This window comes from Nerophis lumbriciformis, linkage group LG34 (genome assembly GCF_033978685.3).
Source record: "Nerophis lumbriciformis linkage group LG34, RoL_Nlum_v2.1, whole genome shotgun sequence".
NCBI lineage: Eukaryota > Metazoa > Chordata > Actinopteri > Syngnathiformes > Syngnathidae > Nerophis > Nerophis lumbriciformis.
The window spans coordinates 20,235,001-20,252,780 of NC_084581.2; the positions used below are offsets into that span (position 1 = coordinate 20,235,001).

The 17,780-nt window shown below is 42.1% G+C and overlaps 1 protein-coding gene across 7 annotated transcripts in view; it reads right to left on the minus strand.

The window, feature by feature from the left end:
• adgb (androglobin) overlaps positions 1-17,780 on the minus strand; it is a 116,096-nt gene that overhangs the window by 67,729 nt on the left and 30,587 nt on the right. For 6 of the 7 annotated variants that reach the window (XM_061929804.2, XM_061929803.2, XM_061929802.2 and 3 more), the window contains 8 exons: positions 14,120-14,165; positions 10,063-10,171; positions 9,933-9,996; positions 9,216-9,318; positions 7,585-7,732; positions 6,709-6,823; positions 315-482; positions 2-140 (listed from right to left, as the gene is read on the minus strand). In XM_061929804.2, coding sequence (XP_061785788.1) covers positions 2-140; positions 315-482; positions 6,709-6,823; positions 7,585-7,732; positions 9,216-9,318; positions 9,933-9,996; positions 10,063-10,171; positions 14,120-14,165 — 892 coding nt within the window. The remainder of the gene's footprint in view (position 1; positions 141-314; positions 483-6,708; positions 6,824-7,584; positions 7,733-9,215; positions 9,319-9,932; positions 9,997-10,062; positions 10,172-14,119; positions 14,166-17,780) is intronic. The other variant, XM_061929806.2, reaches the window with a different exon arrangement.

Genomic DNA, 17,780 nt, shown 5'->3' on the forward strand with positions numbered 1-17,780 from the left:
CATGTAGGAGAGTGTGCTCTGGGTGCCTTAGCAAGGAGTGAAGGGTCTGCAGTGAGGGCCATTACGGCAAAGCGCTCCAGTGGGGTCATTCTCCTGTCCAGGGCATCACACAGCATGATGTAGAGGGCCAAGCTGAACGCCTAAGTGTGCACATACATAGAAGAAAGAGGTGGGATGTGAGCAGTAAAACAGGAGGTTTGAGCATAGGTTCTGTGCAATACAACTAAGCAGTCTTGACAGATTTTGAATCAGGGCTTTCATTGAAAATGTTAAATATAAGAACATAATATATTCATATGTAAACTGTGTCCAACCTTGCGAATGTGCCATTTTTCTATTGGGGTCTTATCTTTAGGACAGTAAATTTTCTCGAGGTTCTTTCTCATTAGAGGTTTCTTGCCGTGCCTGTCATTAAACAAGGCGACCAGTTTAGACACGGCCCGCATGATAGTTGTTGCCTTCTCGGTGAAACGAAGACTCTCCTATTGGAAAGAAAGAAAGTAAAACATTTGTTTTCATATTTGTATTAAATCTTTGCTATGATTTTTGATATGTGGATGAATTGCAGTGAACTGAATAGGCAGAAAGCCTATTAGGGCAATGCACAACTAGGCATTCTGGTGATTTGTGTGTTTAAATCATTTACAATTGGTCTTTGCATGCAAAATGCTACATTAAAAAAGTAGGCTCTCACTTCCGATACGATACCGATATTGGAGCTTTAAGTATTGGCCGAAACCGTTATGGATCTGATACATTAGCACAAATCAGCCATCCATCCATCCATTTTCTACCGCTTGTCCCTTTCGGGGTCGCGGGAGTGGCATACAAACTTTGTTTTGTTATGTGAAATTTAAAAAAAGGCTTATACACTTGAAATTACTCAAACAGAAGATAAAAGGCAGGAAAAACACTAACATATTCATAATTTACTATCCGGAATGGACTTGCGCTTTCTTTGAGTTGAAGTGGAGTGGTAATTGTGTTTTTTGGCGACACCTCGTGAGAGATAATAGGACCCACATTCTGTCAAAAAGTAATAACGTCATATAAATGTAATCAATCAATCAATCAATCAATCAGTGTTTATTTATATAGCCCTAAATCACAAGTGTCTCAAAGGGCTGCACAAGCCACAACGACATCCTCGGTACAGAGCCCACATAAGGGCAAGGAAAAACTCACCCCAGTGGGATGTCGATGTGAATGACTATGAGAAACCTTGGAGAGGACCGCATATGTGGGTAACCCCCCCCCTCTAGGGGAGACCGAATGCAATGGATGTCGAGTGGGTCTGACATAATATTGTGAGAGTCCAGTCCATAGTGGATCCAACATAATAGTAAGAGTCCAGTCCATAGTGGGGCCAGCAGGACACCATCCCGAGCGGAGACGGGTCAGCAGCGTCAGAGATGTTCCCAACTGATGCACAGGCGAGCGGTCCACCCCGGGTCCCGAACTCTGGACAGTCAGCACTTCATCCATGACCACCGGACCTGTGCCCCCCCCCCCCTCCACAAGGGAGAGGGGAGCAGAGGAGAAAAGAAAAGAAACGGCAGATCAACTGGTCTAAAAGGGGGGTCTATTTAAAGGCTAGAGTATACAAATGAGTTTTAAGATGGGACTTAAATGCTTCTACTGAGGTAGCATCTCTAATTGTTACCGGGAGGGCATTCCATAGTACTGGAGCCCGAATAGAAAACGCTCTATAGCCCGCAGACTTTTTTTGGGCTCTGGGAATCACTAATAAGCCGGAGTTCTTTGAATGCAGATTTCTTGCCGGGACATATGGTACAATACAATCGACAAGATAGGACGGAGCTAGACCGTGTAGTATTTTATACGTAAGTAGTAAAACCTTAAAGTCGCATCTTAAGTGCACAGGAAGCCAGTGCAGGTGAGCCAGTATAGGCGTAATATGATCAAACTTTCTTGCTCTTGTCAGAAGTCTAGCAGCCGCATTAATCTGCTCCTCCTACTTATAGCACACACACACATAAGACTTCAAGGGATTGTCCTGCAGGGAGGCATGGCGGGGGTATGAGGATGCCTTGATGGGGCTCCAGTCCTCCTGACTTGTCCCCTGCTCGTCCATCCCTCAATTTTAACTGCATTTTAGACACTTAGGGTTTGGGGTCTCGGCATGGTAGGGACCCACAATGCCCTTAATCACAGTATTAGTCCCCACCCGCATACATACAATATCTCCCTCACGCTACAGTACACACATCAATAGGGACTGGAGGTCGGCTGTAATGGCTGACCTCCTCATTTTAACTACACAGTAGACTATGAGGGCATTTATACACTCCCTGCATCACATGCACGGGTGGGTTGGGAATTGGGGGTACGGCGCACCCCTGATTGCCTTCTCAACCAGGGCAGGCTGCAGGGACTGCGGTCTGGTGGCCTGCCATTCCCATGCAGAGACCTTGCTGAGGGTGTGAGGTTTTTTAAATTTTTTATTCAATTTCATTTATAAATTTTTTTAATGGAGGTGGATTGGGTGGTCAGTTGTCTTTACTTCCGGTTTGTGTGGCGTCACGCAGGTTTCACTTATTGTTAGGCAGGGTCCGTGCTCGGCTTGATGCGGGGGCAGCGCAGCCCTCTTGTTTGGTGTGGGTGCTGTGTCTCGGTTGTTTGGGCGGTGGTGTGTTTGTGCGGGTTTGGATTGGGAAGTGGAGTCTTTTAGTGGGGGAGGTGTTGATGTCTCTTGTTTGTGTGTTGGTGTTTGGGTCGACTAGTGAGCTAGCGCTGCCTGGTCTCCATGGTCCTGTTGGCGTGTGGTTGTCAGTCGCGGTTTTTCGGTGGCTTTGATTTGATCGAGTGGTGCTGGTTGTCAGTGGTATTGCAGCCCTTGTTTCTTCTGCCGTTTGTTTGTGGTGTGGGCACCCATGGCTGCTGGGTCCAGTGTAGGGGAGTAGCCAATGTTGTGGTTTGTTGCAGGGCATGCACATAGTGGTTGTCGGGGCTGGCAAACTTGCCGGCTTCATTCTCATTTGTTGTCGTGTTTGTTGGCTTGTCGGCTGTCGGCTCGGGTCTGCCCTCGCGCTCGGCTGCGCCATCCTTCACGCCCAATGTTGCGCTGTCATCTGGGTGCGGGCTTGTCAGGGGTTGTCCCTACAGGGGAGGGGGCAGAGGGTTCCGGGGCTGGATCGCTGCCCCGCCGGCCTGATTATGGATGTGTTTGTTTATATATGTGTGTGTGTGTGTATGTATGTAATTATTATTGTTATATATATATGTGTGTGTGTATGTATGTATGTATATGTATGCATGCGTGTGTGTATGTGCATGCGTATATGTATATGTATGCATATATATGTACTGTATGTGTATGGATGTATATACACATAGATAATTTGTAGGGCACACTCAGGGCCTGCTTGTCCGCCGGGGGTCGGCGTCTCAGGCTACTGCAGCCTGGCAGCGTGTCTGGGGCCCCTGGATCCCACCGTCTACCCCTTCCTGATGCCCGTCTTGGTTGGGGCTTGCTGGGTCTAGTCCTTGCGTCTATTGTGGCAGCTCGGTGCAAATTCTGCAGTGCTGCAAGTCGGCTAGCTGCTGGGGTAGTGACCTTGTGTGTCAGCGTGTCTGTGATCTCTGTTCATACTCAATGAGGGTGTTTATACATTGATCTGGTGAACTTCATGGTTCATTAAATTCATTAGGTGTCGACCCACCGTTATTTTCTGCCTTTGGACGGGTTATCTATACTTAGGTTTGTACAATGTAATTTAAACTGTTTTCTGAAAGTAGAAATGGTTTATGCTGTGTTTGTGTTTGCAGATGATCACTGATTAAAGGCAATATCGGATTATCAGTATTGTCTACTATGTCAGTATTCATATCTAAGATCATTTGAAGAAAGTATGGAGCCCCACAACCCCATGGTAGAGCTTTGATAACAGGTCATCCTTCTCTCAACCAACTGAAACTTTAATAATCCCCACCCTTGTGTACAAACTTATCATCATTCTCTCAAAGAACAGTTGCCACATCTTCAAGTCTGCACTCAAAGAGTGGCCGTGCCAGCAACCTGAGGGTTCCTGGTTCAATCCCCAGCTTCTACCATCCTAGTTCTTCCATCTTGTGTCCTTGAGCAAGTCACTTCACCCTTGCTCCTGATGGGTCGTGGTTGGCGCCTTGCATGGCAGCTCCCGCCATCAGTGTGTGAATGTGTGTGTGAATGGGTGAATGTGGAAATAGTGTCAAAGCGCTTTGAGTACCTTAAAGGTAGAAAAGCGCTATACAAGTACAAGTCTTCCTTAGATCACACATTGACTTTAAATCATTCATATATCCTGTTGAATCAAATACAGGGCTTGAATTTAACCACAGCAACAGCGGCAACTGCCACGACCGCCCTCGTCATTTGCCGTAATGCCCTAGAAAATTGTGACTTTGAGACATTTTTGGCCAGACCCACAGAATACTAGTCGGTTGTTTAGGTTTGTTCTGAGCAAAGTTCTGCTCTGATTTTGTGGCTAGCCTCATTTCTGTGTTTGTTTGTTTGTTTTTCTTTGACTGCAAGAACATGCCGTGACCGCCCTTGACTTTTTACATGTTAATGGCCTAAAGATGTAACGGTAAACGGTTTAATGATAATTTGTGATAAAACTCCAGAGGGTTAGTAATACCGTCTAATTTTTTAATTACTCAAAACCCATCATTTATTAATGCATTTTAGGCAACACGAAGTCAGGCGCATGCACACCAGCATAGTTTGGCTTAATAATCATGGCGGACTAACTACACAGACTTTGCTCGGGATATTTTCCCTCGGAGTAAACAGAGCCAAGCGCTTGTTTTACCATCATTTTCCCTTGCTTCCCAGCATGCGCTTAAGAGTGCACTGCTGTGTTTAGATGGAGACAGGTGTGGACAATATTGGAGACAGACACACTTGTTCCCACACTAAAAGTATACAGCGAAGGAGAAAAACTATTTGAAGTTGATTTTATTTTCTCAATACAGCGTCCATCAGCAGCTGTGACTGAGAGTTTATGAGGTGAGGAAACATGCAGCAGGCAATGTGTCGCGGGGTTGAGGTGGGCGCGGTTTGGTGGTAGCGGGGAGTGTATATTGTAGCGTCCCGGAAGAGTTAGTGCTGCAAGGGATTCTGAGTATTTGTTCTGTTGTGTTTATGCTGTGTTACGGTGCGGATGTTCTCCCAAAATGTGTTTGTCATTCTTGTTGGGTGTGGGTTCACAGTGTGGCGCATATTTGTAACAGTGTTAAAGTTGTTTATACGGCCACCCTCAGTGTGACCTGTATGGCTGTTGATCAAGTAAGCCTTGCATTCGCTTGTGCGTGTGTGTAAAAGCCGCATATATTATGTGTCAGGGCCGGCACGGTTTGTATGGAGAAAAAGCGGGCGTGACTACAGGTTGTACAGGACGCTAAAGACAATGCCTTTAAGGCACGCCCCAATATTGTTGTCTGGGTGGAAATCGGGAGAAATTCGGGAGAATGGTTGCCCCGGAAGATTTTCGGGAGGGGCACTGAAATTCGGGAGTCTCCCGGGAAAATCGGGACGGTTGGCAAGTATGCTCGGCCGGGGTTTGAACTCACAACCTACCGATCTCAGGGAGGACACTCTGACCATATATATATATATATATATATATATATATATATATATATATATATATATATATATATATATATATATATATATATATATATATATATATATATATATATGCATGCATCGAAGCCCCTGCTTCTAAAGAATATAATGTTTGCCTTGGTTCCCTGCTAACTTGCCTTGGTGCCCTAAAATATGAGCCCTCTTTTAAGGCAACACTTGCCTTGACCTTAAAAAGTTAAAATGGCCTGCAAATATATTAAATATATAGATTATTATTTTCAAAACATCTGACAAATTAAAAATGAAGGGACAGGACTGTCGGTTACTACATTATCATACTCACCGGATGTCAGAAGGCAGGACATACAGTGAAAGTTGGGGGTGGGAATTTAGTTTTTTTGTTTGTTTTTTTCATATTGAATTTTTTATGACATCACAACTTTTTGACAGAAACTCCTGTTATCTCTCTCGTGGACAAAACAATTCATTAAGTTGGGCTCATGACAGTTGATTGATGCGGACACATTTATTACCGGATACTTTCTAATACGCTTCTACTTTGGAGACGTTGTACCTGTAAGTATTTTTCAGCCATAATTACTTGATACTTGTTTATATTGACAACATTTTGTTTAAGACTGAAATATTCTTCATTTAAGGACACTAATTACACACATGTTTATTAGCTTGTGCACTATCGTGTGCTTAGCTGTTGTGTAACTACTAGCCTATAGCCTAGCATGTTTACCTTTCGTAAATGACTTGACTAAAATACAAGAAAGGCCAAGCTTGTGTGCTCATTGGAGGACATTTAGACGTTATCTGGCTGTCTAGCTTTGCACAAGTAAATACACTGCAAGATTGTGTATTGGAGCACTTACATTGAAGATTTTACATGCAAGCCGATATAATCTGTTTTTTTATGATATTGGATCAATAGCGGATCGGGGCACCCCTAATAAAAGACATAAAAACAAAGCATATCATGACTTTGTTTATGGGATACGCTATTCTTACAATCAAAGAATGAGTTATTGATAATATAAGTGATCATTAAACTGCATTGTTCTTTTGTTAAGAAGATGCTATAACTGATAACTTGGAGCGTGATTGACCTTGGTACAGTGTGACATGATGCTATCCTCATCCCCGAAGAAGAAAAGAGTTTTGCTCCACAGGTGAACATGGTATCCCAGCTCTGCATTTATGTGGAAGGACAAAACATGGCGTCTGGGAAAAGAAATAAAAGCTCAACATTCTTATTTGAAGTATGTTTTTGGTGGCAGTGATTGTGGCCCATTCAAAGAAGCAGCAGCCTGACGTGCCCAAAGCCAAAGCACCAAGTTGAATACATCGTCTGGTTAGACTTGTGAAAAAAGGAACTCCACTTCCTCGGCTCCATTAGCTTTACATAATTCAGCTGTGGCATACCAACTAGATGGATAAACAATGAGGCAGAGTGCAGGCGAGCGCTATAGAATACAGAGAGGGCATCCGAAATTAAGATGAAGGGAAATATGTTTGGGTGAGAAGAAGTGAAGTGGACAAAATGAAAGAAACATAGAGGTGTGGTTACAAAACAGAGAGAGAGACATCGGAAAGATGAAGGCAGGACAGCACGTTTGAATGATGAGAAACAAGAAAAAAGGCATTGAGGCTTATTGTGCGATAGTGAAACACATACAGATAAGCTGCCACCAATACTGAGAAATAAGAAGAGAACAGCGTGTGCAATGGCAGATGGCCATTATAATAATAGAGATGTATCTTTATGTGTGATCGTGGACTGGCAGTACTTGCACTGCTGCACACACTATCTGCACCTGGCTCAATAAACTAGCTACCATTAATAAAGATGAGGACAAGAGCCTTTTGCAACCACTCACTGCCTCTAAAGAGTGCAGATACAAACTGAGTCTCCATCTTCCTCATCAACGTGAGAAGTGTGTGTAATTGAAGTAAAAACATGTAAAACATTATGAGGTTCCTACCCCAGGGGTAAGCGAAGCAGAGTGGCTTTGGAGGAGTTGGTTTCGATGGTAACTATAGGCGGCTGACACTGACGGCTCTTCCAGTGGTACGGGGCGGCTTGCAGGAGTCCCGGGCATCGAGCTGGTGGGACGTCACTGCCTGAGACGTCTTGTAGGGGTAGAGAGAAAACGATGGACATACAGTATATAAGAGCCAGTTATCATCAGCAAAGAAATAACATGTCTTTGCTTTTACAGACGTACTGTGAATAATCTTTACTAATGCTTATAATGAACAGTTGTTAAGTGCATTGTCTACAAAAGCTAATAACCCCTCAAGTAAAACTAACAAACAAACAAAAACATTGGCATTAATAGCTGAGGCTGCATAGGTAAGCTCTAGTTTTTAAATTAACTCTACAAAATTCCAGTAGCTGCATTTGAAGTACTAGTGGTCAACATCCAGCAGCCTAATCTAACTTTGCATCTGCTTTAAAACGTTGGTGTGAAAATGCTGCTGTGTGTCGGTTTGCTCTCACTGCTATTTCAACATTGATTTTTTTGTTGCGGTGTTGTGCAATATCCTTATCGATAAATTATGTGAAAAAGGTATGTTTCCCTTTCACTCCAACTTTGAGTTAAAAAAATTGTACTTGTCATGTATGAGTTGTCAAAATTTTAAAATAACTATTTATTTATAACACTCAAGTGTCTGCTGCTTCCAAAACCCCCCATCTCTAATTAAATAATTTATATTACAGTAGTACCTCGGTTTTCATACACACCACTTTCCATAGGAATGATCATGACCAAAAGTTTTGCTATAATATTTGTCCATACTGACCCAGTTGTCGTACAGGCAAACATTGCACGTTTGCCTGCATATCATTATCTGCAATCCAGTGCCCAAACAAAAAAATGCTACATGGTGACTCTGGCTGTGTTTTTTTAATTGAGTATGACTGCAAAATAATCCACCATGGGGAAAAAAATGCTGCAAATGCCAACACTTTGATGGAAAAAGTGAGGAACACTATTTAATACAAATTTAAAAAAAGAACGTATACCAGCTCATCGTTGTCTTTGCCAAAAACGAGTTGTAAATAAAACTGACTGATTTGGTGGATATAAAGATTCCTTTTTTATTTATAAATGAAATTGTAAATGGGTATTTGGTGGGTAGATTTTGAAATGTTTTGTATTGTACTGTATTTTGTATATTATATGATGATGTATATTTTAACTGTGGGTCCCTGTCCATAAGCTGTGTGCTTCTCGGGATGACCTTTTTGCAAAACGGACTCTGATATTAACAAAATAAACAATAATGAAATACAAAACTATGTCTCTCTGTAAATAAATAAATAAATAAAAACCTCACAGAACCTTGGCTCATGGTCTGGACAATTGTTTGTAGCAGCGAGTAAAAAACGTCCCGTCTCATGCCTCATAGACTACAGGACAGGATAGTTGCTACACTGTTTATGTTTTAACACATGATTTGTATTTATATTTTGGATGTCTGGAAGGCATTCATTGGATGTTCACTATTTCTTATGGGAAAAATTGTATCGTACGATCTGGTCTTTGTTGGACGAAAACCAAGGCACCATTGTTTGTTCAGATATAGGTATCGATTATTGTGGACTTACTTTCTGTTTCTCCCCAGTGAAGCAGGGCAGAGAAACTGATGAGGATCTGAGAAGGTTTCAAGCTGTCCACATACAGGTAGTAAGTGCCTCTTGCACATGAACACTGGAACACACACACACATACATACAGGGCACACTTATCAGTAAGAAGGCAGACAAGGAAAAGAATGAACCACTGGGAGCCACAGGGAGGGAGTGATAGATAAAGTGATAGAGGCTGGGCTTAATGGGAGAAAGGACGGAGGGTGGCGGTGTAGGAGAGTGGAGTAAGTCAGGCGAGATAAACGCGACAAACTAAAACACAAGGAGAGGGGGCAGCAAAGGCGGCTATAAAGGAGACGACATGGGGGAGATAATGCGTACGTGTCTGCAATGACAAGCAGAAACGCCGCTGTCTGAGCAGATATGCAAACACACACACACAGTTGAACCCACTTCACATACACTCACTGACATAAACCTTGAGTTGTGCTGATAGTTGATGTGACTCCCCCTGAGGAAAGACAATAGGGCACTAATGCTAGCGCGGTGGCTTCACTTTCCCCTTTCAGCACGATAATGACCTCAACTCTACAAAAGGTTGGCTTTATCAAAAAAAAATAAAAAAGTTTAAAATTTGCACAGAAAGAACCTAGACCTGAATCCAACTGAAAATGCACAGGGTGACCTGACGGGGTATTTGCACAGTTTTACAAGGAAGAATAAGCAAGAGTGTACCTTCAGAAGAGACTTCTGGGCGTGGTGTGGGTAAGTTTCCGGGTTATGGAACACCAGCAGGCGACTAGTGGGGGGAAACAACATGAACGCAAAACTTTTTTGAAGGTCCTGTGATCATAATTTGTGTTACCAGAAACATTTAGGAAAGTCTTCTAGTTCCACCCAAGTCTCTGGTAGTATCGGCTTGATTGGTTCCACAATTGTATGTTGCTTTGTAGCACTTTTGGGCACATCTGGAACTAAAGATTGGAAAAAAAAACATGAGTCAATTAGATTTTTTTTATTTTCCAGGATTTTTTTATGTGATACGGTATTACAACCAAATATCTGAATAACACTAAATAACATTTTATTTGTATAGGTTAAAGCGCAAAAAACTTGGCAAATTAAAAAACTACGTTTTTTCATGTAAGATGTTGAATGTCACTTTTAATGAGACACTTTATTGTTAGACTCGACTTTTGAGATGCTGCGATAAAATGCCTTTCCTTCAGTGAGTCATAGCAAGTTATACTCAAATCATTATCTTAAATACAGCTACTGGAATTGGCCAAACTCCTACATGATGGCAACCGTGTAAGCGCACACATGCACTTCCATACTCCCACTCACTGACTCCCACTAACTCAAAGCATCTGGAGTAGCCAAGTTATATGGACATATGCCCACAGACACACACATAGATAAAACACACAACACCAGCTCTCTGCGGAGTCTGAACAGAGCAAAGGGAGGTGGCGAGCGAGGGCCGGCATCGCTGATGCTGAGCAATGGTTAGCCGTTCACTCAGCCTGCAGGTGTTACTAAGCAACTAAACGAGGGCAGAGAGAATTGGCTGGCTGTCGTGAGGCATAATTTCAGCGCCATCTTCTTATAAAGTGATTCGGCCAACTAAAGGAGGCATGGATGGACGCGGGGAAAGTGGGCACTTCAGGTCTTAATAATTACAAACAGTGGAACCTAGGTAGCAGACATTTTTCAAGGTCCATTTTTTTATTGTTGTAAAATATTAAAGGTCCCATTTTGTACAATTTATAATTCTCAGAGGTCCTACGATAGTCTGATAGAAGTGTGTTGGCCAAAATGTAGCCTTGATGCTGTGGATTAGACTGTTTAAAATTGATAATTGTAGGCTCTACTGCAGGGTTATTCAACTAAATTGTTCTGGGGCTGCATTTCCAGTGGAAGTTTGTTTTTGCTCTATTTCTTATGTCAGAGTTGGCATCCTTTGTAGTGGACATTTGTGTTTGCTCTATTTCTTATGTCAAACTTACAATGTTAATGCAAGGATCAGCCATTCCCTAAAGATTCTACTTTGCCAAATGGCTGGTGAATTAAAACACAAGCGACATGTTTTTACACTGGTCCAAGATCCTCTATACAAAAGGAGTGCTCTGCTGTTTTAAGAACTTACTAATGAAAAGCTAGTCAAAGATAGCTGCAAAAATGTTTAAGTTTCTTCCAAGATTTGAAATCAAATCTAGGAACGACTTGATGTCATTCCCAGCCACCAGTTGGATAGCTTTGCCCTACTGGGATTGTAAACATGATGTTTCATGTAGCTTTAATGCTGATAAGTTGCGTCTATTTAAAGCCTGTCTCTTGGGTGTGTACTTTATCTACTTTTCTTTACATGTACTGTATACTGCAACTCTGAACTTGTCCAACAGTACAGTAAATGCAATACAGGGCTTCTGATTTTTCCACATTTCCCATAGTGCGTATCTTAGCCGGTACAATGTTGTTGCAATGTTATTTTACATTAAATAGTTCGCAAATATTACCTGTAGCGCTATTGTGAAAAATGACTCCAGCCTTCCAATATGGCTACCGGCAATGCATTGTGGGATACTTCAGCCAAAAATCCGAAGCCCCATATGCTGTATCACATACAGTACTTTTTCTTTTTTTGTTCTATCCAGCTACTCAGGCAAATCCTAATGTTGATGTAGATGCCCATATTTGCTGTACAGATTTATTTTACAAAAGAGAAATGTGGGATACTTCTCTTATTGCCTTACTTGTATTTGACTTTATGAAATGGATTGATATTATTATTTGGTGCAGCCGGAACAGAAATAGATGGGATAAAAAAAAAAAAAAAGGAAGACAGAGGGGGGAATTGCGGGATACAAAAGGGGGATAAGACAGAGAGACAACAACAACAACAAACACAACAATAACAATAAAAAACACAACAACATCAGAACAACATCAGCAAATACGATATGTACAAATATGATACGAAAAGTGATAGCAAAGAAGCAGTTGGTGAAGTAAATATTAATAAGACAGAAATGACAATGAAACTTATTGTACTACAAATGGAGCAATACAAATACCAATAGAAATAGCACTATTGATGATGAATAATAACAATAATTACCTCTATTATCAACAATACAATTGCTTCAAATGCAACAATACATATATGTAATAACTTGAAATACAAAACAAAGCAGATAAATGGAGGGGAAGAAAGAGAAAGGAACTGTGTTACCTTGTAGATTGTTATAGTAACAATAGGTTAAGCTTTACCAGTGTGCCGTATGTTATCCAGTTTCCCCTAGGGGAACAACATTAATATATGTTTGATGAAACACATGAGTGTAGGTATGCATATGTGCTTGTATATGTACAGTATGTGTATATGTATGTTTGTACAGTGAATGTGCGGGTGGATGTACAGTATGTACCGTGACTGTGTATGTATGTACTGTATTTGTGCATGTATGAGGGAACGTAGTATGTATGTGTGTATGTATGTATGTATGTATGTATGTATGTATGTATGCATGTATATGCTTGAGTACCTTTGTGTGCGTGTATGTATGTATTAATGTGTGTATATATGGATGTATAATTGTGTGTATGTGAGTAGGTACAGTATGTAGTTTTGTATGTACAATATATTTGTCTCCCAGTGTGTGCGGGAACCAAAGTATGGCCCCAGCCACCAAGAGAGTCCAACCCAAAACAGAAGGTGCGGCGCCCAGGGAAAAAGCCAGGCTGGCCAGCGACAGGAACCCCAGGCAGGGCCAGCAGCAGGCTATAGACAGCCAGCACCCAAGCCAGCGAGATACCCCACCCCATGCAGGCAGAAAGGCGGGACGCCCCGCGCAGAGGGGTCCAGAGACTCCCCGCAGTCGGGAAGGAAGACCGCCTCCGCCCACCAGCAACCGGGCCCCCACAAGCCCCAAACCCAGACGACGGCATGACACCAGGCGTGAAAGACGGCGTGGCAGAGCGCTTGGGCACCCGACAAGCCAACCAACACGACAACAAACCAGAACAAAGCCAGCAATTACGCCATCCCCGACAACCACCACGTGCACGTGATGCCACAAGTCATTGGCCCACACTATAAACAAACAGCAGCAGAAACAACGGCTGCAATACCACAGACAACCAGCACCACTCGATCAAATCAAAGTGATCAAAAAACCGCGACTGACAACCACACGCCAACAGGACCATAGACACCAGACAGCGCCAGCTCGCCAGTCAGCCCAAACGCTGTATCACATACAACATAACATACGTGTGGTACAGGAGGACACAAACGTAGCTTAGCTATAGGAGCTGCAATGCACTCACTTTTAACAGCAACTATTATGATCATTTAGCCTATTTGCAGAAGAAAAACCCAATTGTCAAACACACCACTGATTGATATTTAGCAAAGTTTCTATATTTCAAGACACATAGTAAAGCCTTTTTTTCTCTTTTACAATTGTTCTTTGTTAAGTGGTGGGTGTCAGCATGGAGCATGCTTAACTAGCTGCGGTGGTACCGTGTTCATGAGGATGGAAGGTTGTTTTATTTTTCCCTTAATGATGCCAAAACTTCAAAAGAGACCATTTGAGCGCCTCTTCTCTCAAAAGTAGAGCAAACAAAAGATGGATTTTTCTTACTTTCACTTTGAGTGCCCATAAAAAGGTTCTAGGTAGACATATCCCCCATAAACTAGCATCCTCGGCAGTAGACAGTGGTTTTTGGTTTATTTTCTTTGTCAGTGTTTGCATAATAGGGGCCTCAAAAATGTGTGTATTCATTCCTGCTCATTTGTCCTACTAAGAGTGTTTAACAAGTGAGGTTTCTTTTAACTTAACTTGTAGCCACTGAGGCGTTCCTTAAAAAAACAAGTCTTTTGTTTCATCAGTGCTTGAGTGTACAGTAGCGTGTACCAGTAGGCATGACTTCCTCGTCCTTCTTCTTGTCCTCTGCAGCAACCTAAAGGGACAGAAACGAAGCAAGAAGTGAGGCATGTATGAACAGAGAGTTGGTGACACAGTCAAACTATCAAAGGCACACCCCAGAGACGCGCCTTTCCCAGAGACCCCTACAAGAGGCGAGCCTCCAGAGACACGCCTCCACTGGCCAATCAATGACAGCTGTGGGGGTGCGCCATCGTCACTGATCACCACAGGACACCAGACAGGGTTTAATGTGACAAGGGCTTCTTCTCCCCTGCTGCTAAAAAAACTGCATGGGAATAGCAGCGCTAATTTACTCTGCCTATCACTAACAAATGAGAAGTTATTAGTTTGTTGTTTAGCATGTTAATTCTATTCGAGGGAGGAAATACTTAACTGCTGCGATTTCATAGTTATTTGCCAGACAAATAATTAAATTGACGTAATTAGTCAAAAATAAATCCCATCATGTTGTACCTGGCGGCAGATGATTGGAAAGTGTTGTGCGTGGCAGGAGATGATTGGAAAGTGTTGTGAGTGTGCTGTTACATTGCAGTAAGGTGGTGCACCCATATTAGCCAAACAACTTTCCTTTTGATGTCAATTGTTCCTCCTGGAGGAGCAAGCCTGGTACCAGTTTACTTTGAAAAATCCCCGGCAAGACTGATGAGTCAGTGTGTTTGTGTGAGTCACGCCTCATTCAAATAAGCAGAACAGGAAAGAAGCATCGTGATTAGGAGACACACTCGACTTCCTTTATTTACTTTCTCCTACAGTGCGTTTCTATGCGTCCACGACTCCAAATTAAGCATAGTAAGTGCTGTCCACTCACATCAGACATTCTCTTTAAATAGATGGCTTGTTTTACGTGACTCATCTTACATGCCAGACTCCTAGGATTTTAATCTGTAGCATTTTTGATTAGAAAGCTATTTTTTGTGACCAAATCACGGTCATGGGCTGAAAACTGGAGAGGGTATTTCTTTAATCCCAGACTTCATGGAGCTTTATTAAGTGACAGCGGAGTTAAGTCTCTTCTCACTGAGTGACTTCTTCTATGTTACTTTTTCACTGAGGTATTTTTTCAATTTGTGATTTTGCTGTCAAAACTTCACCTTTTAGGGACTATTAACAGTGTGGATCGGCTATCAAAAACCAGTCTACTAACCTCAAAACCACAGAAGACCATTGGTGGTTAAGCACATTCCAAGAATAGTAAAGGTTAAGGCAGAATGCTTGCATAAGGGCCCTAATTCTTTAAACCACATTAAACTGGGAAGGGAGAAAAAAACCCATTGGGGGTATTAGGAACATCATGTGACACCACCATCTTTTCTTTTTCTAATCCTGGGGGCTCAGCGCAGATGTTGATTCTGTTGGCAAGAGTTGACTGAAACAGAGGGAGGGGTCAACAAACGCCTTGTCACATGAACTCCAGCATGCACATACACACAGCAGTACACGTATGATGGCACACACTCGCCCACACACAATCAGCAACTCAGCTCTTGCCCTGGTATAACCTCGCTATAACATAACTGGTCTTGGTTACATAAGAGCGCAATTAATATGAAATCTATTTCCCTCTGTATACTAAAAGTGAAGTGTAATAATGAAGCCATTCTCAGGAGACGTAGACACTGATGGCTCACTATCTAATTGCACTGCTTTTTTCTTCCTTCCTTGAGCGCAATTGCGTGACCTCTACCCGCACGAGACCCACCGCAACCACCCCACACACCAGAGATTCTATTTTCACATTGTTTCTTGCTGTGCTGCTTTTCCCTATCTTTCATTCCCTCTTCTTTCTCATTAGCCATTGTGCTCGCCTCCTTATTCCTGGCTCTCTTTGCTCTTCGCTCTGTTGCTGCTGCTTCTGTTGCCAAACCCAGCGCCCTCATCTCCCGTCTCTTGCTTGTTTAGCGCAAATGTGCCCCCAGTCACTAGTGGCCTGGCTGGGGGACAACATAAGTGACTTTGAGATGGGGGATGGCAGCCTTGTTGTCACTGACATACACAGCTAGCCTCATGACTGCATACTTACGCAAGGGCAAGGACTGCAAGAAGCGGGAATATATACCGTTGTTTTTTCTAAAAAACAACACTCTTCAAACCAGTGTTGGAAATAATGTTGTGAGAATATGTTTCATGTAACAGGTCATTTAATGGATTTTCTATTTCAAACGTTACAATGCTGTTTATGTTACCGACAGTGATATGTGGCACATTATTATGCACTGATCTGATCCGGCTTGTAAATGTAGGCACAGGAGGACATATTGTTTTTCTGATTGTCCTTCTTTTGGAGGTATGAGAGGTGACAGAAACACAAATCTTTACATAACTTTTAAAATAACAATAATACATGATTTCTTAATATCTATTTCTAAACATATTTAAACTGCATTCTTGTTGGTTGTGTATTTTATTCACACACTCAGGCTCCAATAGTAAAATCTACTTCTAGTTGCCAAAAGTAATATAAACCCTCCTTTATCGCTGTTAATTGGTTCTGTGAAGTAGGAATGATTAATTATATATTGAGTATTTTCATAGCTAGAGCATTATAAAAACTATTTTGACCCTGAATGCATTAACAGTAAGGAAGCCCTCCAGACATAAAATAACACCATTTTTGGTTTCGGTTTACAGACCATTTCTAGTCTTGAACCCATCACTGCTAATCATGCTTTCCCTCCCTCTCTTGCCGATGGTGCTTTTTTAAGGTGGTCAAGTCTGGGGATCAACAACATTAAAGATTTATACATTGACAACACTTTAGCCTCTTCAGCAACTGTGTAATAAATGTTCACTCTCTAAACACAGATATCTAAAGATCTGCAGTTTTGTGCATAATACATACTTGCCCTAGGTTTCCAGATTTACCGACTGACACAGCTTTAGATGTGTTTTTTTAAAAGGATCTATTACACGTGTTTATAACCAAATTTTTATTTTATGCCCCGAGTCTCTGAATTCAAATAAGTCACTTTGGGAGGGGGATTGAGGCAGTGTTGTGCCGTCAGGGCCCGCAAAGCCTTTCTCTGCTGGCCTAACAACCATAAATCATGATCATAATTAAAGATAAAATTATTTAATTTACTTTCCCTAAATATCTAAAAGTATTCATATTCTTTTCATGTCATATTATGCTCGTTCCAGTGCTGTTGTTTTTAGTTTTAGTTTGTATCCAATCAGAATTTAGCTAGCTTAAGTTGCCATGTTGTACCAAATCTGCCAGAGGCCTTCAGTATCAACAATGCGGGCGTCCGTGCACTGTAAGTGAACGGTGACATAGAGTTGATAGACAGTTGCGATAGCCAATCAGATCACGAGTTGTCAGTAAGGCCTTCCAGCTGGCCTCACGTTGAACGAGACGTTTACGCGTCCTGTGATTGGATACTCATCAGGAGCGTTAACGGATGAATTTGAGAACACAGAGTTAATAGACAGTTGGGACAGCCAATCAGATAACAAGTTGTTGACAGTAGCCTATCCAAGTAGCCTGATGTTAATGAGACTGTGATTGGATACTCATTTGTCATTCCAAAGTGAGTATCCATTCACAAGTTTCAATTTAGCAGGAAGTGTTGCGCCGTAGCCAGAGAAGGAGACAAAACGTTGATTAGGTGGCAGATATATATTTGCAAGG